Consider the following 24,538-nt stretch of genomic DNA (forward strand, 5'->3'; position numbering starts at 1 on the left):
GTGCCTCTCACCAAGGCCATGGCCGTGCTTGGAGGACCACACAGAGGGGAGGTGGGAAGTGAAGGAGGGGGCTGCCTGCCCGTGGGCGTTGCAGGGGCCCGGGTGAGGCAGGGGTGTCCCAGGCGTTCCCCAGGAACATGGAGAGCTGGATGCCAGTGAGAGTACCCAGCGATGATGGCCTAATTAGACTGAGCCCTGGGGCCTGAGCAAGCACATGGCCCTGGCTGTCTATGCCTCCTTTGGGCACAGCCAGCACCCACGCTGGGGAGGGTGTAGTGCAGACAAAGGCACAGCTAACCAGGTGACAGGAAGGTCAGAGGGTGCGAGAGAGAAACTGGGAGCTCAGTAGACAGAGGTCGTGTCTGGTGCAGGTGGCGGGGTGGGGATGGAGTCAGGAAGAAGGCCATGATGGAGTGCAGGGGGTGCAGGGGTACAGGGGTGCAGGGGGTACAGGGGGTTCTGGGGTACAGGAGTACAGGGGGTACAGGGAGTACAGGGGGTACAGGGAGTGCAGGGGGTACAGGGGGTGCAGGGGATGCAGGGTACAGGGGGTGCAGGGAGTGCAGGGGCTGCAGAGGTACAGGGGGTGCAGGGGGTACAGGGGATGCAGGGAGTGCAGGGGGTGCAGGGGTACATGGGGTACAGGGGGTGCTCGGGTGCAGGGGTACAGGGGGTGCAGGGGTACAGGGGGTGCAAGGGGTACAGGGGGTGCAGGGGGTACAGGGGTGCAGGGGTGTGGGGGTGCAGGGGGGGGCAGTTACAGCTGGGATGCTTAGCCATGGCTCTCGCCCACTGGACGCCCCAACAACCCCAGCTGCCTTGGAGGTGTGGGTCAGGCCCAGGAGACGGACCAGCAGACAGGAAGGGGGACCAGGCAGAGGGAGGTTGCTTGCAAAAGGCGGCTGTGTGGCTAGAGAGCCCTGATGTCTGCTCCCTCGCCGTGCCTGTCTCCGTCTGTGTGTCCATCCATCGTCTGCACCAGGCCCTCGGCTGGTGTTTCTGCCACTGTGCTCTCATTTTGGGTGAGACAAATGACCTGGGCAAGTAGGATGATAAGAACTACAAACAGAGGAAAATGCGCCTGGAATGGAAGGGAAGGGAGGGCGCACGTGAGCTCTGTAAATTGATCATGCGACACAGAGCAAACAGTGGTATCGGAGCCGTGAAAGCACGGACAGCAGAGCCGTTTTCGGGGTCAGGGCAGAAGGTCAGCAGCCCCGCATCTTGAGTGCAGAGCACTGCTGGGGGCAGGGCTGGGTCCTCAGCATCTGACCCTGGGAGGTCACAGTCACCCCAAGTCCCAGTGAGTGGCAGGCCCACACCCTGATGCCGGGGTGCCCACGTCCTCCTCTTGCCCCACTGCCACCGCCCACTGTGCGTCCTGGGGGGTTGTCACTTGTCCACCGCCCTTAGCAACCTGTTTTCCATGGCACCAGGCCCATCGGGCTCTCTGTGATGTCGGGAGCGGGTGCAGGCAGGGAAAAGGTCGAGAGCAAACCAGAATGAGGGTGGCAAAAGAAATGGCTGGAAACTGTGCCTACAACAGGAGGTAGAGGGGTTAAAGGTGCTCTGGGATGGAGCCCCTGGCTGGTTTGGGGTGGGGGGCAGGCAGTGGTGTGCCCTGAATGAGATGGGAGGGGCCAGCGAGGAAACCCCCTGGCTGCCGTGCGTCAGACTTGGGGTGCCCTCCTGAGGGGCGCCTGGAGGCTGCAAGGGAGGGTCACGTTTGACCGTGAACAAGGGGGGTGGGGAGCAGACGGGCTGCCGAGGTGCAGCCAAGGCCCTTCTGGTGGGCGTGCAGCTTCGTGCATGCTGGCTCTGCCCCCAGTGTCATCCAGGCCAATGGCCAGCTCCTCCTTCCTAGGAGTGCCTGGGTCTGTGCAGTGGGTAAAGCTCCCGGGAACGCCCTCCCCAAGGCAGCACCCACATCCTCTTTATGTTTGCCCACATTCCCAGCAGCTCTCCAAGGGGATAAAAAATGCTGCGTTTTCACAGAGACTTTGTTCCGGTAAAGGCTACATAAAATGACCCCTCCCTTTGCCTTCTCAATTCCTCAGAATACAGCCCCCCCGCCTTACTGGCTTTGCTCTCAAGATCAAAAGCACCCAGTAGACTTTTGAAAGCTCCACCGCTTAGCCCTGCAGCCCAGTCCTGGCCAGTTTCCACCAGTCCTCATGCAGTCATATCCCCACGTTCCTTTTTAATCAATAGATCCAAAACGTGTTTCATGAGAACAATTAACTGACACCTTTACTATAGCAAGCACTTGTGCAAACTGATTACAAAACACCAAGGTCCAAGGATAAATGGGCCAGGAACACAAACTAAAGTTACACACACACACACGTGAATGCACACGCACACACACATTCACACACATGTGCACTCGGGGAGGGAGTACGAGCCCCCCAGATGGGGGTCCTGCCAGCACCTGTCCCGTGGCTGAGTGGACGGCACGGGGAAGCACTGAGAGCAGCACCCGCTTTGAAAGGCATTCAAGAGTTTGATATGGGCTCAACACAAGCTTGCCATAAGGGAAGCCATATTGTAGAAAAGAAACCACAGTGTAACTTCGAATGACGTCCGAGCAACGAACCCAGACATGCTCTGTAGATTTTAGGGGCCCTCCCAGCTGCCATATGTTGATAACTTTGTTCTTTTGAGTCCCTTAGGAATGTGATGACCCCCGGCAGAGAGTCTGTGCTGACAGCCATCAACAGCAACAAGTGAAAGATCAGGGTACAGGGTGTTGGTCTGGTCTCTGATGCACGTCCAGTAAAACAAAAGACGACCAGGAACTGAGACCAGATGTCTGCCCCACCTGGAGATGAGATGGAGGCCCCACTGGATTAGGTCTATTTTTCAGGGACTGTTAAAATTTGGGTTGTCTATAATTCTTATCCTTCTGGTCCAGTATTTGATTATAAAATGTGACTTTAGATGTGGTTCCAAAACTGTTGAGCAAGGTACAAAATTCTACTGACGCAAAATGTCAACCGGAAGCTGGGAACAAGAGAATATTTCCAAATGAGAGCTGAGCAGTTTCATTCCTCTAAGCAGGATCCACGCCCCGATTCAGCAGGAAGTGGCTGGATTCCTCATTGCCCGCAATCCCTCAAGAAGAAGGAATGATCAAAGAATAGTGGGATTGAAACTGGCAAACAGCCATTGATGATCAAGTAGCTAGGAACTAAAGGTTTTTTCCTTTCTGCAATGACTGATTACAGCTTTGATCTGTTTAACGCACCCATTGTTGACTGTGCTCCTTAGGCTATGTGCCTTCTGACTCCCACCAGGCTCCTACAGACAACAGTTCCCTGGAGCCTGGGTCGCCATGGTAATGGGCGTGTGAGCTGTTCTTCAGGAATTAGAGTCCCATGTCCACTTCAGGCCGGTTGAGACCACCAACCCATCAACTGGGCCCACGCAGATGTCCGACAGGCAACCTTTTGACGTCAAGAGGCTAAAAAGTCCACCTCAGATCATGCTCATGCCGCCATTTTGTGAGCATGGGTCGTATGAAGAGGCACGGAGTGTGACCACGCTTGCGCGGACCATCAATCACCTCACCACTCCTCACCTCCAGTCACCTCTCCCCACATTTCAGACCACCTTGCCCCCATCCCATAAACATCCCTGAGTCCCTACTTCAGGGAAGTGGATTTGAGACTCCTGCTCTCTCTTCCTCGGCTGGCTGCCTTGTGAGTAAACCCTCTCTCTGCTGCAATCTCGTCGTCTTGGTTTGGTTTTCCGGGCGGTGGGCAGAAACAAACCTAGTGTGGTAACAAGTTGTGCCCTAAAGCATTCATGTGGAGAAGGAGCCCAGCGAGGCCCGGGGCAGCTGCGGAGGTCCTGCCAGCGGGGAAGTTGGGTGATAAGGAGAAAGCCCGGCCCCCTTCAGAGGGAGAGGCAGCGACCTTCAGCAGAGCCTCCCTCGCCCCCTCTGTAAAATGGGCGTAAAACCTGCTCAGAGGGCTTCCGGGGGACGGGAAGAGCCCAGGCCCCAGCCCAGAGCAGGGCTAACCGGGTGGGAGTTTCTTACAGACACTGATATGGAGTGAATTGCGTCCCCCTCAAATTCCTGCGTCCAAGTCCTAACTCGCGCTGTGACTGTCCTTGGAGCTGGGGCCTTTAAGGACGTGATTCAGGTTAAATGAGGTCATAGGCGTGGGGCGCAGATCTCACAGGGCTGGTGCCCTATAAGCAGAGGGAGAGACAGCAGAGCTCTCCAGCTCCCTCGGAGGACAGGCCGCGTGAGGCCACGGCAGAGAAGGCAGCCCTGCACACGCCAGCGGGCAGTGCTCTCCAGAAACGCCCTGCCGGCCCTGGCACTCGGACTCGCGGCCCCCAGGCCCGTGAGACGATGCATCCTGCGCCTGAGCCCCGGGCTGCGGCTTCTCGCTAGGCAGCCCCTGGCTTGCAGGATGCCACTCTGCACACCCTCGCTTTCAGCAAGGACGCCCGCCCTGAGCTGCGGCCCACACCTCGGTCAGTGACGAGACCCGCTAAAAACAGCCCGGCAGGCACGGCAGTGCCCTTCAGACGGACCCTGGCGGGAGACCAGGAGCCCTCGTTCCCGATGACGCGTCACAAAGCTTCTGTAAGAAAGCAGGCCACACCGTCTGCCGCAGCTTTTATTATATTCATGTCTACAAATTAAGCTTTTAAGAAAGATTCACAAAATATGCAATTGAAACCACATTTCTGGTTCATCAAATTTCACATATATTTTACTGTGAACAATATATTCTAATGCTGTCTAAAACACAGCCAAATTATTTTTCTTTATTCATTTATACACATTCTATAATTTTTTGAAAACCAAGATTAAGATAAAAAAATATTACAAAACTACCCAATTACAACTACTATTTTCCCAAATACTGAGGTGTTTTCCGTGGTGCATCTTCTCACCTTATTCATTTTTAATTCTGTACACTAGATCGATTAATAAATGCACTTAGGGAGTTCTCTTACATTTCTCATAAATTCAAACAGCAATACCCGTCAAAAGATTAATCCCCCCGGTGATGCAGAAGCTTAGGTTTGTTAAAAGCACTCACTGGAAATTATTTTGAAATGTATAAATCATATAAGATAAACAATTTACAAAGGGACAGACGACTTGAAACATTATTTTGCAATCACCTTAACATGTGGAAATACAAGCGATGCAGCCTGTCAAATTAGACGCCAGTCACGTTCAGTCGCTTGTTTTTATTCTTTGCTGCTTTTTAATGAAACATGTGCTGTGAGCTTTGTTTCTCCAGGCCCAGCGAGCACCGGCCGCTTCTGGCAGCCCTCAGCCCGTGAGCCACACAGCACCAAGACCCCCACGTGAAGGCTCGTGGCCCATGGCAGGCGGGGGAGCCCTGTCCCCAGGCCCCTGGAGGGACTAAAGATTCTCAGGAAATAAAGCGAGGACATGCCAAAAGGAGGACACGTGCAGGAAGTGACACCAGAAATGACAATACAGCTTCCACTACATTAAAAATAAGAATTTCTCAAAAGAAATATTAAAAATCAGTAATGTACATACACCATGTGAAAAAGTAGCAAAACGATCTGCAATGTTGGCTGGTCTTCACTGCAGTCTGCGTTGTGGTCACTGGGTCGTTTAAAGAGGAATTTCTCCAGGAAACAGAGCCCAGACATCAGTATTAAGAACCATAGCGATCCTAGAGAGAGAACCACAGTGAGAGCTCACGGACACAGTCAGTTCCTCATTCTCACATACGCGGAACGCTCAGCATTACCAAAACTGACGCGGCAACGACACAAAGCTGCGAGGGCCTGGCATCTGATACCAACGCCGCCCCCGAGGACGCAGTGACTGAAGCGGGCGCTGCCACAGCCGCGGCTGCCCAGTGCTGAGGACCGCTCGGATCAACATCCTGCCTGTGGCCACTGTGTCTGAGGCTCCCTGGGCTGTGGGAAGGAATGCGAGGCAGGGAGCAGAGGATCTGGGTGTGCAGGGCCAAGTGGGGAGCCCTCTGGGGGGTAAGTACGACGGGAGGCCAGCGGAACACATTCGGAGTCTCAACCCTGAAATTCTGGTTCAGCTGAGTGATCTTGCAGAAGCAACTTAACCTCTCTGTGCCTGTTTCTTCACCTTTAAATAGGGATAATCATCCATGACATTGGGATGTCACCTACTTGGAAGGACTGATGTGGACTCAGCTGACCGAGGGGACATGAAAGGGCTCTGTGAATTCTAACCACAGGCTGTGTTAGCAGCAGCAGGAGCCCAGGCTGCAGGAACTCGCCACAGCGGGCCCCACACCCTGGAAATCCCTGAGAGGCACCCGCGTCCACGCAGATGAGGTCCTACTCATGAGGGCCGGGTTTTACATCAATGGCAGCATCCTTCTAAGATGGCGTGAGCAGGACGGCTCCCGAGATCAGCCTCGCAGGCGACCCGGACGGCCCGAAGTTGTTACGTCTGAGGATGCTCCATCCTCACCTCATTTAAGAGACTGAAATTCCATCAAAGACCCCACTTGGGGAGCAGTTAAATAAAGTCTACATATTTTCACTCACCAGAATGTGGTTTCTGAATAACTTTTAATTATATGGAAATGCTTATAATGGAACATCGTGGAGAGAAGCAGGACATAAAACCATATATACAATATAATCCTTTTTTAATTTTAAGAAGATATGCCTAGAAGTCTAGAACTAAAACAAAATATACCAAAACATTCACATAAGTTTTCCCTGTGAGGTGGGATTATAGATAATTTTTATTTTCTTCTTTATATTTCTCTGTTCCAACATAGGGGAAAAGCGGATAATGGTCTGACCATTCCTGCAACAATTCCCCTGGAGTCATATGTTAGAAAATTTGAGCAAACATGACACCATAATTTCTGGTTTTCATGGAGTCCTGGGTGATGCAGTGGCCAGCATATAAATCAGTCACATCAAGTCTCGCTTTCCAGCAGTTGAAGAATGATCCAAATCTCATTTTCCAAACCACGAGCCCATCTCCCTCAGCCCACGGCACCCGGCCGCACTGACCTGAATGGAAGTCATGACCCCGTTGGCGAAGACGGAGAGCTTCCCGGCCACGGAGCGCACGCCCTGCTTCAGCTGGGCCATGTCGGGCGCGGTGGGCAGCACGCTCGCCAGGTTGTAGTTCCCTGCAGCAGAGCAGACGCTGGCTCGTCACCATGCCGCGAAGGGCACGACCAGCGCCCAGGGCCTCGATGACTTTCGAGAATGTGGGCCCTCCCCTCCTTCTTCCCACAGGCAGCAGCCATGGTCAAGGGCAAAGGACCCTGCAGTGCGGTCGGGACTCGCGCTTCAGCGCCAGCCCCACCGTGAACCAGCCGCAAGGATCCCCGTGAGGCAAGATGTAGCACTGGCTCCTAAGACCATCTTGGTTCAAATATGGGCATGGCCACTTCCAAGCTGGGTGCCTTTGGAGAGGTTCCTTACCCTCTCTGGGCCCCCATTTCCTGTGGGTGCTTAACACAGACAGACAGGTGAGCATTCATTAAGTGACAGATGGCAGACATCTGTGGTTTGTGTGTGCTCAGCATCCTTTCCCCTCTTTCAGTAAAAACTTCCTCCCTTCCTTTGGAGTGGCCTCTCCATCCCAAGGGGTGGACACATGACCCAGGCCTCACCAATCAAAGCCTTTGGAATTCATGCATCCTCCAGCCACAGCGTCTGCTTGCCTGGTTATGGCATGGACGAGGCCAGCGGCCTGTGACCGCGGTGCCCCCCTCGCTGCTCCAGGAGGGGCCAAGGAGGCCTGGGCAGCGCAAAGGGTGGGCTCGCCCAGAGCGGCAGGCTACATGGGCGGTGAGCCTGTCCTGCCGCTGTGGTCAGACTTGGAGCCCTGGCCGCTCAGGCCAGTTCTCCCGGGAGAGGCGAGGCTGGTGCCAGGGGGCTCTGCTGCTGAAGTGTCAGCTGCCCCGAAACAAACAGCATATGCCACCAATGCAGGTGACACGCCAGCGTCATCACACAAAGGGTTCCGAGCGCTCACAACCGGGGCTTCGTGGTGAACTGTTGACACAGTTGTCACGGGACATGGATGGAGCTCAGTGACTGCAAGTGAACCCACACCCTGCAGGTCCTCTGGGACACCAAGCCCAGCTACTCCCTCAGCTCCACATATGACCTGTCTACATCGCCTGCCCCTTAAGCAATAGAAGCCAGGTCCCTTTCCAAGAACAAAACAGAACGGACGCGTTTATCCTGCCGCACAGACGGCACCCAGGAGAGACCCACTGTCCATGTGCAGCCCTGCCCGGGTGCCACGCGGGGCGGGCCCAGGCTGGCTCTTCCCCTCTGCCCCAGCTGACGTTTCAAGCTCCGTAGGCCTCTGCGATGACAGAGTGGAAGCCCAGCCCAGTGACGGGATCTGGGTTCAAATCCCAGCACAGCCACTTACCGGCGGTGCCACCAGCCTGTAAAATGGGTCTTTACAGCAAATAAGGAGCCCGTGGAGCCTGAGCACAAAGGGACAGAGTCACAGCTGCTCCATTACAAGGCGAGGTCCACAGTGGCCAGGCAGGTGTGGCCCAGAGGTCGGCAGGGGTGACCTTGGCAGAAGTGCCCTCTTATGAGTTTCCAGCTTAAGAAATGTTTAAAGAGGAGAGCAGAGCTGAGGCAGGACAGCTATGGGACCACAATCCCTCACAGACAACATTCAGTCCCCAGGTGTCCTGAGATGGCTGCCCCAGTGTCATTCCTCCCCTCCCCTTCTCTGCACAGTACTCCCAAATTCTAACCTTTGCAGAAAGGTGTGTCCTGGTGACAGAGTTCTGGTCAACGGGAGGCAGGGAGAAACGACTTACAGGGCCAGAGCATGCCCTTTGCCTCCTTCCTGCTAGCTGAGATGCAGATGTGATGGCTAGAGCTGGAGTAGCCATATTGGGCACGAGGTGAAGCAGAGAATGGAGGTCAGGGGTAACAAGATGAAAGGGGCCTGAGCGCCTGACTCGAGGACACACCAGCCCTGACCTGCCTCCCCAGAACTGGACGTGAGAGAGAAAGCAGCTCGGCTCCGAGTTAGCCTGTGTTACTGTGCGCCTTCAACGCTTACTAATCCTCACCACTGGTCTAAGCTCCTGGGCATATAAGCAACTCTCGGCACCTCCTGGAGCAGGCATCAGGTCCTGGGCAAGGAGGCGCCCTCCTCCCTCTCCCCTGCAGGTCTGCTGCCCTGAGCTTCACGGGCTCCAGACTGGAGGAAACTGACCACGGATCCCCCGTGTCCCCCTCTGGTTTCTGGGAGCTGTGTGTCCTGAAGGCTGCCCCGGGCAGCCGCTGGATAGGCTGGCGACAGCTCTCCAAGACCGTCCAAGCGCGCTCGGCCACACAATGGCCTGCAGGATGTGGCAGCGCATGCCACTTCCCCAGGAAGAAAGAGGCTCCTTGACCCGCGGACTAGGTCAGGTCCCCCATTTCCCGCTACGGGTTCCCGTAACACCCACAGTGGGCCTGGTGCTGAGGACTCCAGCGTGGACCTGCTCTCCCAGAGCGACGCCTCCTGGGGCCGGCAGACAGTCATCGGCCACAGCACGCGGTGAACCCGGTGGCAGTTCGAGGCCGCGCAGCGGTCCGGGCGCGAGAGGCCTGGCCGGGCCTCTGCTGGCGGCAGTGGGGGCAGGCGCGGGCGGGCCGGAGCGCCCTGAGGAGGCCTACTGCCCGACGGGCCATCGGGGGCAGGAAGAAGTTCAGGATGGTGCCCAGCTTTCCGGCCCGAGAGCCAGGAAGCGGGGCTCCTCCCTGAGACGGAGGCGGGGGGAGCGGGCCTGCGGGCAGAGCTGCAGCCGCGCCAGCCCGGCGCACGGCAGGCGTGGACGCCCTGCAGCCGTCAGGAAAGGCCGGGTGTGCCATGTAACAACCTTCACGTGCCGGCTGCGGGGAGGGCCGGCAGGGGTCTGCTCGTCAGTCCCTCGGATCCAGGCCCCTGGGGCACCTCTCAACTTGAGGAGGCACGGACCCCACCACAGGGAAGGACACAGATGACGCACACTGGCTCTCGAAGCTCCAGCCGAAGAGGGACATGTTGCTGCTGCGCACCTGTCTCTGGCCCTGCGGCATGACAGCTGGCGGCAGGTGGCTCCTCAGCTCCTCAGCTGTGCTGGAAGAGGAGCTGGTGCAGTGGGGACCACGGCGCAGCCTGATGAGGGGTCCCCTGGCTGGGGCCCGCACTTCCAGAGCTCGGAGGTCCCCCGTCCTTTATTCACTCAACACACACTAAGGCTTCTGGCCACCCGGCGCTAGGCTGCGGAGATGAGGCCCGCCCCTGAGCAGCTCACGGCCCGTCGGTGGAGATGATCATCGGATGGCCGTGCCCCGGGGGAGAGCACAAGGTGGCGAGAGTGTGCAGGGGCCTAACCAGGGAAACGAGAAGGAACAAACCTGGAAAGCCCGACGGGGCTGTGGGCCTGACAGGTAGGGGAGCCGGGCACAGCGCAGTACTCCTGCCTGAGCACGGAGTCCAAACCCCCAATAGCACTTCGAAAGATCATTCTGGGAGGAGGGAGAAGAGGGGAGAGGGAAGCCCCGCCCGGAGGCCCAGCCTTGGGGGACCTGCGGTTAGGCTCCCTCCCGAGAGACCAGCGGAGCGATGGTCTGTGCAGAGGGGCGGAAGGTGGAAGGGCCTAGGACGACCTCCAGGCTCGTCAAACAATGAACTGTCAGGAGAGTATCATGTACCAATCTCCCTGGAACGGAGACAAATCAAGAGAAAAAGGATTTCCAAAGCCACATGAACAGCGAGTGTAACAAGGACCAGGAGCCCTGCAGCCACAACTCCCCTCACACGCTCGGCAGCTACAGGTTTGCGAGAACTCATGAGCCTCCAGTTTGTATAAACACATCTGGGTTGGCAACGCACAGCTAGGACGTGTGACAGATACGCTTAGCAGACAACCAGACACAGTCACCGGACTACAGCCCAAGGCCCTAAGGAGGCCACCGTCCTGGACTCCGGGCCAGAGCAGGGGGGAAGGAGAGAGTGGCCAAGGTGGCTCAAGGGACCCTCAGGATCCAGGGGACGACAGCCACGGAAGCCCGCACAACGCACGGAGCGAATGAGAGCACAACGCACGGGGCCCAGGACAGAAGGGTCTGCGGCGTCCCGGCACCAGGTGGGCCTGCTCGGAGTCAAAGAACCAGAACTGTTTTCTTGAAAGAAATACACCAAGGGGGCAAGCTGGGTTTTAAGCTTCTTTTGTTCCAACGCTGCTCTCACAAAGCTACTTCTGCTCTGCCGTTTGGTGCCCTGAGTGGCTCCCTCCCGAGGCAGTGCCCAGCTGACGGCAGCCCCACACCCCCGACTGACCCTGCTCTGTGAGAGCGACCACAGGCAGTGACGCGGCGCCGGGCCCGCTGCAGGTGCTCACGTCTGCTCCTCACTCGGTCCCTCCAGTACCCAGACAGGGAACAGCCCGTGGGAATTGTCAGGGCTCCTGGTTGAACCACGTCCCCGGGAAGTATCTCACTTCACCAGGAGGCATTTCAAATTCCGAACCATGCCCCCAACTGCACCCCAGAGAAACGATAAAGCCATTCTGCCATCTCCCCAACGACACTGATGTTTCACAGAGAGGGAAACATTCTAAGATCAGGAACACGGAACAGTTTCTTAAAACAGATTTTGCTCTTTGCTGAAATGCACTCTAAATAAAAACTAAATATTTAATAACAGCTGTTCAATGCTCTTACATTTAGGCAGCTATCAAGGGCATCTTTTACAAGCTTGATGGAAGGTGCGGGACAAGGGAACCATGGTCAGAGCCACTCGGGCTGGGAATGGGGGCGGGGGGAGGGGCAGGCGCTGCCGAGCTGCAGACCGGCCCACTGGGGAGGGGCGAGGTCTCTGGGGTCTAGCACCTAGGGTGCACCTTACTGTGGCTGTGAGTTCCCATGGACGGAGTTTGTCTGTCCATGAGGACATGAGGCCAAAATAATTAACGGATCTTTGTTCTCTGAAAGGGGACAGGAAGGTAAACATAGGCTGGTCACAATTTTCCATCAACAAGTGGAAAGGCCGCTCTCATTTGATCTCCAAGAGGTTTTGTCAGCATACAATAATGTTTCCAAGTGAAACTTCCAGCAACTTGAATGACAAAAGCACATGCTGCTGGGGATGATTTTCAACACAGTCGGTTCTCAAGGACTGACCTGCCCCCCGTGCCAGGGCTCCTGTGAGGTGACCAGCACTGACCCACGGGGGGCAGATGGGACTGCTGAGACCCTCCAAAGGGGCCAAGCTCCCCTGCCAGGGGTGGTCAGAAAAGGAAGCTGCCCGGACAAGAGGCCAGGACATAGAAAGTTTGGAGATGCGAACACAACCTGCCCCCTCAGACTCAGGGCAGGAAATGTCCAGTCAGAAAGCAGCCTGGCCAAGAGCAACAAGCCCCTCCTGCCTGAGGTCAGGGGGCAGAGCACAAGGTGCCCCCAGCCCAAAGGGCACCATGCAGCAGCCGAGATCCCGGCCCCTGCCGGTCTCTGAGGTCAGCACACCCCTCGGCGCACCGGCACCGCCTGGCTAGCACGCCCCCCCCCCCGCCGCAGCACAGCAGCCTGGCAGCACACACTGCACCGAGGGCCACAGTGGGCCTTCTAATGCCCCCAAACCCCGACACAGAAGGCCCCAACACTCAGGCCTGTCCTGTGACCTTCTCTGCTGCGTTTCTCTCCGGACTCAGAAAACAGTTATTCTCTGTGGCTGTAAGACCAAGTGGCTGCCGGTGTTGGTGAGCCCACGCCCAGCCCCGCTCCTCCAGGGCTGGAAAGGAGGCGGTGCGGGCGGTCCTGGGCCTCGGGCTTGTCTGCTAAGGAGTGGCTCCTGAAACGGCCTCAGAGGACACTGCCTCTGTAATGTTGGCGGTGACAGGAGAGGACACATGGCCCTTCCCTTACCCCTGCAGCCCGGCTGAGGCCCGGGTGGGACCCAACCACGGCTCTCCTACTGGGCACAGAGGCACAAGCAGAGAGGAGCATGGTTCTGACGTCCGGGATGCGCCTGCGCTCTGCGGCTCCCTCCCCGGGGCTCCCAGACCTCTCACTGGAGTCTGGAGCCTGAAGAGAGGAGGGGAGATGGGAAATTCCTCTCCGCATGCTTGTTTCCAAAGCTGCATCTGTCTTCCTGGAAGACGGGCTGGTGTAGGCCCCCGTTCTGGCTGCTTCTGCCCACCCCCGGGGCCCAGGACGGCCTGGGCAGGCCCACCCTGTGACAGACACCGAGGTGTGCCTTACACACAGCACCTCATTTAAGCTGCATTACAATCTTGTGAGGTAAGTATTACCCACCCATTTCACAGACGAGGAGACTGAGGCTAAAAGCGACACAAAATACTTGAGGTCTCACAGTTAGGGAGTGGTCAGCGCCACACAGGAGCCTGGGGCTGCCCACCTCCCAGGCTGTAACCACACAGACCCAGGTGCCACGTTCACACTGTGCCAGGAAACACTCATCTGTGACAATGTTTCAGGAAGACGACTTGCCGGGTCACTTGGGGGATGTTGCTTAAATTTCGTGACTTGTTTTCCCCACATTTGAAGCCTAGAATAGTAACTTCTGCTCTACCTGACTTAGAGACTAGATAAGAACATCAAAGGATGGTTGCTAACATATCGTGGACAGGTAAAAAGCCTATCCGGAGAAGGTGCATTCATGCGGCAGACACAATGGCAACCAGCCTGGTTAGCACCCCCGTTACCTGCTGTCTGCTTCCTCTGCTCGTCGAACAGATCAGCCGAGCTGATGGAGGAGCTGGCCGAGAGCCTCTCCAGCCGCGCCCTGGTTTCATACTAGAGGGGACGGGAGAAGCAAACGTCAGACTCCAGATACCAGGAACAGTTTCACACAAAGACTCACTGAAGAGCTGTCACTCGAATGCATTTGCCCTCCCCAGGCGCCCTCTCCAACAGTTGCCACTATCATGGCTGGGCCAGGGGACAGCATGACACTCACATTCTGCAGATCACAGGGGAACAGATCAACATACAACCACGGCCAACAACGGTCAGTGCGAGGGGAAAACCCAAGGGCAAGGCAATGACATCTCTATCGTGGGAAAGGCCACTCCAACAAGCTCTCTTCCAACATCCATTACGTGATTTTATAACTGAAGTTGAATGTCATCAACTTTAAAACAAGGCAGATTTTTAGGGGGTGGGGGAATAGCCAAGTGGCAACTCTAAATACTCTCAAAATGCTGGCGAAAGCTCTACCACCACGAAATAAAAGCAGTACACTCTAGGAACCAGTTCTCTAGATAGTCCAAGGAGCCTAGCATGACACCTATGTCCAAGAGTTTCGTGTAAGCCCACCAGCACTTCCGAATCAGAGGGAAACCTTAACCCCCTCCATTTTCACTGGAGTCTCACTGCTTAGCAAGACCCCACTAAGGTAAGCTCATTAACATTTCTGAGAAAAGAGGCAAGAACCTGAAAATAAACATATCTACCCTCCAAAACCATCTGTATACTTTATTCAACTATGGCTAAAATTATTAAGTAAATTACAGCTGTATCAAACATTGCCTGAAATTCTTTCTAAAGATACTGAACGGTTTTTTGTTGTTGAGTTGTAGAGTTCTTTATATATTTTGGATATTAACCCCTTATTGGATATATGATTTGTAAATATTTTTTCCCAATTGGTAGCTTGTCTTTCCATTTTGATCTGCAGAATACAACTCAACAACAAAAAAACAAACAACGTGATCAAAAATGGGCAGAGGATCTGAACAGACATTTTTCCAAAGAAGATACACAGATGGCCAACAAGCACACGAAAAGATGTTCAACATCCCCAATTATTAGGGAAATGCAAATCAAAACTACGATGAAATATCACCTCACACCCATCAGGATGGTTGTTATTAAAAAGACAAGAAATACCAAGTGACGCAGAGAACATGGAGAGCAAGGAACCTTTGTGCACTGCTGGTGGGAGTGGGAATTGGTGCAGCCACTATGGAAAACAAGTCCTCAAAAACTGAAAATTGACATACCATGTGACCCAGCTATTCTACTTCTAGGTATTTATCCACAGAACACGAAAACACTAATTTGAAAAGATATATGCACCTCTATGTTCGTTACAGCATTATTCACAACAGCTAATACTCAGAAGCAACCTAAGTGCCCATCAACCAATGAATGATAAAGAAGATGTGGTATATACATATATACACAATGGAATACTACTCAGCCAAAAAAGGGACAAAATCTTGCCATTTGTGACAACATGGATGGACCTTGAGGGTGTTATGCTAAGTGAAATAAGTCAGATGGAGAAGGACAAATACCATATGACTTCACTCATACGTGGAAGACAAACAAACAAACATATAGATATGGAGAACAGATTGCTGATTACCAGAGGGGAAGTGGGGGTGGGGGGAGGGGGAAAGGGGTGAAGGGGCACATGTGTATGGTGACAGATGGCAACTAGACTTTTTGGTGGTGAACAGGAGGTAGGCTATACAGAAGTTGAAATATGACATACACCTGAAATTTATATAGTGTTATAAATCAATGTGACCTCAATAAAATAAATAAAAAGATATTGAATGGATGGCTACTCAAAACACTGGGAAAGGAGTAAGAGAAATACGAGATACAGTCCCATTTCCCATCGCTCCTTTGGCTGGGGCAGCGAGGTGGGTGACTAGTCAGACGGACCGGGGTTGAGTCTCGGCTGCAGCACAATGGGGCCAGGGTCCTCTCAGCCTGAGGCCACCTCACTCAGCAGCCACCACCTCCTCTCACATCTCCCAGGCTGCTGCTTGCTTCCTGCTGTATGGGGCTGCAAAGAAACTCTCTGAACACTTACATCAGCTTGGGCTTGTCTTCCAAAGTACATATCTGATGAAATGGCTTTGATGTTGCCAAACTTCTTCTGGGCCTCATCTGTATTTTCAGCTGGCTCATAGTCTGGCTTGCGGCGAGCAGTGGGTCTACAATTAAAAACAGCCAAAATAGCGGTGACATCAGCAAGGTGGTGGAATAGGAGTTTCTATCATCATCTCCCTACAGAACGCTGATTTTGACAATCACCCACAGACAGGAATGTCTTTGTAGGAGTCCAGGAGTTCAGCGGAGAGGTTCCAGCACACCACTGGAGGAAAAAAATCCAAGACTGGATGCACTGAAGAGGGTAAGAGAAGCAGTTTCACTTTGCCCATTCACCCCTCCCCCAAGGCAGCACAGCTCAGTACCAAGAGAGATCCACCAAGTCCACGATTTCTTCCATGGGGGAAAGTGACAGGGTGGCGAGTGGGTGCCCAGTTTCCCCAGCTGTGTGGGACATTGCCAAGGAGGCCCACTTTTTTTTTCATGCCACCCAAAATACTGAGGGGATGATCTTCATGGCTTAGGGGCTTAGAGAGGCTGGAAGCATAGCAGCCAGGGCTTGGAACTCATCAAAGGCATGGGAATCCTACTAACCACTTCGTGGACTCCAGGAGGAGGCCCACTCAAAAGCTGCGGGATACACTCTGCCTGTGGAGCCTCCGACTGGCCCACAGGCACCCTCCAATGCTCTGTGTGCCTCACTCACACACCTCCTCACAGCAGGCTCCCTGTGCATGCCCCCAAGGATGGTGAGTGCCAGCTTTTGCAGACAGCTAGTGAGCATGCACAGAAAGCTAGCCCAACTCTGTGGGATTGGCAGGAAGCACACACAAACTTGAGCATTTTAGGGCACCATCCTAGGGAAAGCAAAGGGGAGGCTCTCAGTACCTGGCCTGGCTTTGTGGGATCAAGAGAAGGCATACCATCTTAAGAATTCACCCCCAAAAGGGAACACAAAGTATGGAGTGGGTGCATCCACAGCAAAGGTCTGAGAAAGCCTCGGAATCTCTAGCAGGGCTGACTGTTGAAGGTATTTCTCTCCCAAAGCCAGTCACTAAAAACTGGGGGAGGTGGCTGTTTCTACAAATGCAAAGACAGCAACACAAGACTCCAAGGAACACGAAAAATCAATGAGACATGACACCACAAAGGGACACAATAATTTTCTCGTAACTGACCCCAAATAACTGCCTGACAATGAATTCAAAATAATTGTTTTAAGGAAGCTCAGCAACCTATGAGACCACAAGTACACAACTCAACAAAACCAGGAAAACAATACACAAACAAAATGAGAAGTTCAACAGAGAGACAGAAATAAAAAAGAACTGAAGAGAAATTCTGGAGCTGAAGAAGACAAAGAATGGAATGAAAAATGCAATAGAGAGCATCAACAACAGACTCCAGAAGCAGAAGAAAGAACCTGTGAACTCTAAGACAAGACATTTGAAATTACAGTCATGTGTGGCTTAACAACAGAGAAATACATCGTTAGGCAATTTTGTCATTGTGCGAATATCATAGAATGTACTTACACAAACCTAGATATTATAGCCTACTACAAACTAATCTTATAGGACCACCGTCATATATGCAGTCTGTTGTTGACTAAAATGTCATTATGCAGCACATGACTGTATCCAGTCAAAGGAGAAAAAAGGAAAAAGAATGAAAAAGAGTGAAGAAAGCCTATGTGAATTATGGGACACCGTCAAGAAATTAATTTACACAGTATGGGAGTTCCAGAAAAAAAAGAGAGGGAGAAGGAAGCAAAGCTTATTTAAGAAAATAATGGCTAAAAACTTCCCAAATCTGGGGAGAGACATATGGACATCCAGGTACATGAAGTTCATAGGTCCCCAAACAGATTGAGCCTGAAAGAGGTCTTCACCAAGACATATAATAAAACTCAAATATCAAAGGCTAAGAGAGAATTCTGAAAGCAGAAACAGAAAAGAAACTCAGCACACACAATGGAAGCCCCACAAGACTATCAATGGATTTCTCAGCAGAAAGCTTGCAGGCCATGAGATAGTGGGATTAAATTCTCCAATCAAAAGACACAGAGTGGCTGACTGGATATAAAAAACAAGATGCAACTATATGCTGCCTACCAGAGACTCACGTCAGCGTTAAGGACACACATATGCTGAAGATGAAGAGATGGAAAAAGACATTCCATGAAAACGGAAACCAAAAGAGAGCAGGGATAGCCATATTTATATCAGAGAAAACAGATTTTAAGTAAAAAACTACAGGAAGAGACACAAGTCATATGGTGATAAAGGGGTCAATTTGTCAAGAGGATATAACAGTTGTAAATATAAATGCACCCAACATCAGAGCACCTAAATATATTAAGCAAATATTAACAGATCTAAAGGGAGAAATAGATAGCACTGCAGTAACAACAGGGGTCTTCAACACCCTACTTTCAACAATGGAGAGATCATCCAGACAAAAAAATCAATAAGGAAAATTGGGCTTGAACTATACTTTAGGCCAACAGACATATAGGGAACATTTCATCCAACAGCAGTACAATACACAGCTTCAAGTGCTCATGGAACATTCTCCAAAATAAATCAAGCGTTAGGTTACAAAATAAGTCTTAACAAACTTAAGAAGACTGAAATCATATCAAGTATCTTTTCTAACCAATATGGTATGAAAGTAGAAATCAATAACAGGAGGAAAACCGGAAAATGCACAAATAAGTGGAAATTAACACATTCCTGAACAATCAATGGGCCAAAGAAGAAATTAAAAGAGAAATCACAAAACATCTTGAAACAAATGAAAATGGAAATACAACATATTAAAACTTCTGGGATACAGCAAAAGTGGTTCTAAGAGGGAACTTAATAGAGAAAAATGTCCACATTAAGAAAAAAGAAGTATCTCAAATATGCAACCTAATTTTACACTTCAAGGAACTAGAAAAAGAACAAATCAAGCCCAAAGTTACCAGAGGAAGGAAATAATAAAGATCAGAGCACAAATAAATGAAATAGAGACTAAAAAAATAATAGAAAAGATCGACAAAACTAAGAGCTAGTTTTTTGAAAAGATAAACAAAATTGACAAGCTTTTAGCTAGATTAAGAAAAGAGAAGACTCAAATTAAAACCAGAAATGAAAACGGAGACATTACAGCTGATACCACAGAAATACAAAGGATCCAAGAAACTACTATGAACAATTATACGCTGACAAATTGGATAACGTAGAAGAAATGGATAAATTCCTAGAAACATACAACCTATCAAGACTGAATCATGAAGAAATAGAAAATCTGAACAGACACAAGTAAGGAGATTGAAGCAGTAACCAAAAATCTCCCAACAAAGAAAAGCCCAGAACCAGATGGCTTTACTGATGAATTCCACCAAACATTTAAAGAATTAATACCAATCACTCTCAAACTCTTCCCAAAAACTGAAGAGGATGGAACACTTCCAAACTCAATTTACAAGGCCAGCATTATCCTGATACCAAAGCCAGACAAGGATACCACAAGAAAAGAAAATTGAAGGCCAATATCCCTGATGAACATACATGCAAAAAACTTCAACAAAATACTAGCAAACTGAATTCAATAGTACACAAAAAGGATCATAAAGCACGATCAAGTAAGACTTATCCCTGGGATGCAAGGATGTCTCAACATATGCAAATCAATAAATATGATATACCATATTAACAGAAAGAAGGATAAGAATCATTTGATCATCTCAATAGATGCAGAAAAAGCAGTTGACAAAATTCAACATCCTCTCATGATAAAAACTCTCACAAAGTAGGTGTGGAAGGAATGTACCTCAACATAACAAAGGCCATATATGACAAGCCCACAGCTAACATCATACTCAGTGGTGAAAAACTGAAAGCTTTTTCTCTAAGATCAGGAATAAGACAAGGGTGCAGCCCATTCTTGCCACTTCCATTCAACACAGTAGTGGGAGTCCTAGCCAAGTAATTAGGGAAGAAAGAGAAGGAAAAGGCATCCAGATCACAAAGGAAGACATAAAATTGCCTTTGTTTGCAAATGACATGATTTATCTACAGAAAACCCAAGACTCCACCAAAAAACTGTTAGAACTAATAAATGAACTCAGTAAAGTTGCAGGATGCAAAATCGACGTACAAAAATCAGTTGCATTTCTGTCCACCAGCAATGAACTACCTGCAAGAGAAATTAAGAAAACAGTACAAGAGCATCAAAAACAACAAAATACTTAGGAACGAATTTAAATAAGGAGGTGCAAGACTTGTACACTGAAAATTATAAGACACTGATGAAAGAAACAGAAGATACAAATAAATGGAAAGCCATCTTGTGTTCACGGATTGGGAGAATTCATATTATTAAAATGTCCTTACTACCCGAAGCGATCTACAGATTCAGTGCAATCCCCATCAGAATTCCAATGGCATTTTTCACAGAAATAGAAAAAACAGTCCTAAAATTCACATGGCACCACAAACGACCCTCAACAGCCAAAGCAAACTTGAGAAAACAAAAAGAACAAAGCTGGAGTTATCACACTTCCTGATTTCAAACTGCATTACAAAGCTATAGTAACCAAAACAGTATGGTGCTGGCCTGAAAACAGACACACAGGTCACTGGAAACAGAAGGGAGAGCTCAGAAATAAACCTATGCATATATGGTCAACTAATCTTTGACAAGGGTGCCAGAAACACAATGGGGAACAGACAGTCTCTTCAATAAATGGTGTTGGGAAAATATGCAAAAGAATAACACTGGACCCTTATCTTCTACCACTTATAACAATTGACTTAAAATGGATTAAAGACTTAAATGTAAGACCTGAAACCATAAAACTCCTACAAGAAAACAGGGAAAAAGCTTTTTGACATTGGGTTTGGCAATGATTTTTGGATATCACACCAAAAATAGAGGCAACGAAAGCAAAAATAAACAAGTGGGACTATATCAAACTAAAAAGCTTCTGTATAACAAAGGAAATAATCAACAGAGTGAAGGGGCTACTCAAAGGATGGAGGAAAATATTTGCAAATCATATTCTGATAAGCCATCAATTCCCAAGATATGTGAGGAAATCTTACAACTCAACAGCAAAAAAAAAAAATAATAATAATCTGATTTAAAAATGGGCAAAAGGACCAAAATAGACATTTTCCCAAAGAAGACATACAAATGGCCAAGAGGTATATGAAAAAGTGCTCAACATCACTAATCATCAGGGAAAGGCAAATCAAAATCACAATGAGATACCGCCTCACACCTGTTAGGACCACTATTCTCAAAACGACACGAGGTAACCTTTGGTGAGGACTGAGCCCTGTGCACTGCTGGTGCGAATGCAAACTGGTGCAGCCACTGGGAACAGCATGGAGGTTCCTCAGAAAACTAAAGACAGAACTACCATATATCGAGCCATCCCACTTCTAGGTACATATCTGAGGGAAACAAAATCAGTATCTTGAAGAGATATGTACACTCCCATGTTGGTCGCAGCATTATTCACAATAGCCGAGAAACCCATGGGTTTCTCAGTGGATGAAAGGATAAAGAAAGTGTGGTATGTAAACACAATGGAATATTATTCAGCCACAAAAAAGAAGGCTATCCTGCCATTTGTGATGACATGGAGGAACCTGGAAGACGTTATGCTGAGTGAAATAAGCCAGATAGAGAAAGGCAAATGCTGTATGATCTCATTTACATATGGAAACCAAAATTAAAAAAAAAAAGTTGAACTCATAGAAAGAGAGTAGAATGTTGGTTCCCAGGGGCTGGGGGGTCGGGGAAAGGGGCAGATTTTGGTCAGAGGGTACAAACCCTCACTTGTAAGATGATTAAGTCCTGGGGCTCCAACGCAGAGCAGGCTGGCTGTCATTAACAATCCTGCACTGGACACTTGACATTGCTGAGAGAGCAGAGCTCAAGTGTTCTCAGCACAAAAACAAAAACAAAAACAAAGCGGTCAAAACAGGTTAAACTAATTTGAGGTTTAGGCAAATGTGTCTCTCATTTATAATGGAAACTTGCGCCATTTTACTTTTTAAAAAGCCTACAGCAGCGGTTTTATAAAAGGATTTCAGGCCACTTTAAAAAGCCTGAAAATTCTAATAAAAAAACGAATAAATATCCAAACCACACAACACTTGAAGGAATTTTCCTACTCAAAATAGGCCTATTATTACCTCTTCAGTTCCATGGGTCAATTAGCAGATACTGAGCACATTCTTGGTAGTGCACATAAGACCCTGCTCCACATCACGCAGGGTACAAACAGGACGAGCAGGACGACCGCATGTTCCAGCTACCTAGGACAAGCCCAGGGCACACCTGTTGTCCCCTCGCGCGCTCCACAGTTCCCTGGTTTGGACAATAAATTATACAGTCCTCCATTCATAATCGCCAAAAACCAGAGACGGTTCTTCAACAGGTGAATGGATAAACAAACAGCAATAAAGAGTAATCAATAAAACAGCACGAGTGAGTCTCGAATGTGCTGTGAAAAGTCAAGGAGGCCAGGTACTGCATGACGCCACTTACACGGCCTTCTGGGCAAGGCAGAACGGTAAGGTCAGAAAACAGACCAGGATACAAAGAGTATACTTGAAATAGTAGAACAAAATCATTTACTAGTCTTCAGAGAATTTCCCAGATGCACGGATTCACTCTTTACAATCCCACTGTTTTGCTGTGCATACCTGTCTGAATAGCCTGTGCTTTTCAGAATTGTGTCCGCATCTTTGATGGTCTCTTTTTTCCAATAGGAACTTGAATTGTCATCCCAGCTAGAAAAAGAACTGCTCTTCAACTCCATCGGCTCGTCAAAGTACCTGTATAAGAAAGAGCACAACAGTGACTCTGGAGGACCTTACTGGTATCCACCCACGCGGGGCACACGGCGACTACATTTCCCAGCTGCCCTGAAGTTGGGGGCAGCCACGTGACTCAATCTGGCCGATGCAACAGGAGCAGGCACGAGGAGAGTCATTTCCAAGGCCTTTAAAGTACCCGTGCTCCGCTCGCCCAGCCCTCTCTTCCCTTGTGGCATGGAAGTCGCGCTTCCCAAGCACTGCAGCCTCAGGCAGGTGAGTCCACTGGACAATCAAGGTGCCACCGGGAGGACAGGGAATCTGGACAATCACCTGTCTCCTCAGCTGACTTTTATGAATAAGAAATAAACCATCGTCATGTTAAGCCCTTAAGATCTGGGGGGATGTTTGTCACTGCAGCATAACCTGGCTTGTCTGAACAGCACGGGACATCTTTGAGTACTACCCACTATAGGTTACATATTTCATTTTCTTCATGTCCAGTTCTGCCTAGTTAGGTAGCCACAAATAATGCTGCTGGGCCTGGAGAACCAACCCCATCTGAGGAGCTCCTTGTTGGCAATCTCCGCCATGTGTATAAGGCACCATTCCTAACAGTGCCCACCACTTAACAGAAACGATGCTGACTAGCCTCCTCCTGGAGTCAGAGCCGAAGCTTGGATCATGGGCCACTGTACCACCCTGCAGATGCTCTTTCAGTCTGGAGCTCGAAGTGAACTTGATCTCTAAGCACCTCAGAGGAGATGCTGGCCTTCTGGGTCGGTTTATACTTTCATTAGCCGAGCATCACTGAGCAGGGCATCACTCAGAGAGCAAAATTCAACGGCAGCTCTCAGTCCTGGTGGTGAGAGGAAAATCTCTGAGCAAGAGCGGCAGGCTTTGCCGGAACAGGACAGAGACTGATAGATGAAGTGGATGTGCCGGAGCATTAGTAAGAGGTGACCGTGCCAGCTCAGAATTCATGACAGCTTAGGGTGGAAAAAGCCTGGCCAGATGCTCCTGTCAAAGGTGGGGTTCAAGAAGTTCGGAAGAAAGAGGCAGATCCCACGGCTTAGGTCTTAGGAAAGGAAGGATGATGGAACACAGTGCAGGGCTTTCAAAAATGCCCCCCAGGCTTTCTGCAGAGAGTAAGACCGGAAGCACAGAGCAAACACGGTGAGCACCAGGCCCAGTGTCACGGGAGTCGTTCAAAGTTGGAAAGCCTGGCGTAGAGGGGCCTGCAGTCAAAGATGAATATGAGAGGGCAGCAGGAACCTGCAAGAACAAACAGACCAGGGCCCCAGAGGAGCTGAGATTTGGAGGGAAAACTGCTAAGAACAAATATACTTTTCCTGGCAGAAAACCAAAGGGAGGAGGGATAAGCCTGCCGTGTGAAGCAGATGGTGTGACTTTACATGGACAACAGAGAAAAAGCCGAATTTCCAAATGTGGCTTCTGCCTTCTCTGGCAGGGAGGTCATTAAGAACAAATCTCGTTACACGGGACTTCTCTCCCCGGGAAGGAAAACACGCAGCGTTCAGAGCGTGTCTGGATTTCAGCTAGAAACTGACCACGCTCTCCCAGTGGCTGAGCAGATGAGGTACAGGCTCTGCTTGGAGGAACAGAGACAACTGGCCCCTGTTGAGAGAAGAGACCAGGATGACGACAAGGCCTGCAGTTGCATCAGGGAAGAAGGTTTGAAAGCTGCGGGACGCATGTTGGCCTGGAAAGCTATCTTCAAGTATTTCAGGCACTTATTTGTGAGGGCCCAAGCAAAAGACCTACGACCTATTCACGAGGAATTTAAATGACATGACACTTAATAAGCACTATGAGGGGCCAGGCACTCTGTGGGGTGAGGCCAGGCAAGGAGGCAGGTCAGTCCC

At 50.5% G+C, this 24,538-nt stretch overlaps 1 protein-coding gene across 2 annotated transcripts in view; it reads right to left on the bottom strand.

The window, feature by feature from the left end:
- Window positions 1–4,616: 4,616 nt before the first annotated feature.
- The window catches only part of ARFGAP3 (ADP ribosylation factor GTPase activating protein 3), a 55,458-nt gene continuing 35,536 nt past the window's right edge, over window positions 4,617–24,538 (bottom strand). For both annotated transcript variants that reach the window (XM_023631027.2, XM_023631028.2), the window contains 5 exons: window positions 22,542–22,673; window positions 15,815–15,938; window positions 13,692–13,782; window positions 7,021–7,142; window positions 4,617–5,678 (listed from right to left, as the gene is read on the bottom strand). In XM_023631027.2, coding sequence (XP_023486795.1) covers window positions 5,661–5,678; window positions 7,021–7,142; window positions 13,692–13,782; window positions 15,815–15,938; window positions 22,542–22,673 — 487 coding nt within the window. In that variant the 3' untranslated portion in view covers window positions 4,617–5,660. The remainder of the gene's footprint in view (window positions 5,679–7,020; window positions 7,143–13,691; window positions 13,783–15,814; window positions 15,939–22,541; window positions 22,674–24,538) is intronic.

The sequence above is a fragment of the Equus caballus genome, chromosome 28 (assembly GCF_041296265.1).
Source record: "Equus caballus isolate H_3958 breed thoroughbred chromosome 28, TB-T2T, whole genome shotgun sequence".
In the NCBI taxonomy this organism is placed as follows: domain Eukaryota; kingdom Metazoa; phylum Chordata; class Mammalia; order Perissodactyla; family Equidae; genus Equus; species Equus caballus.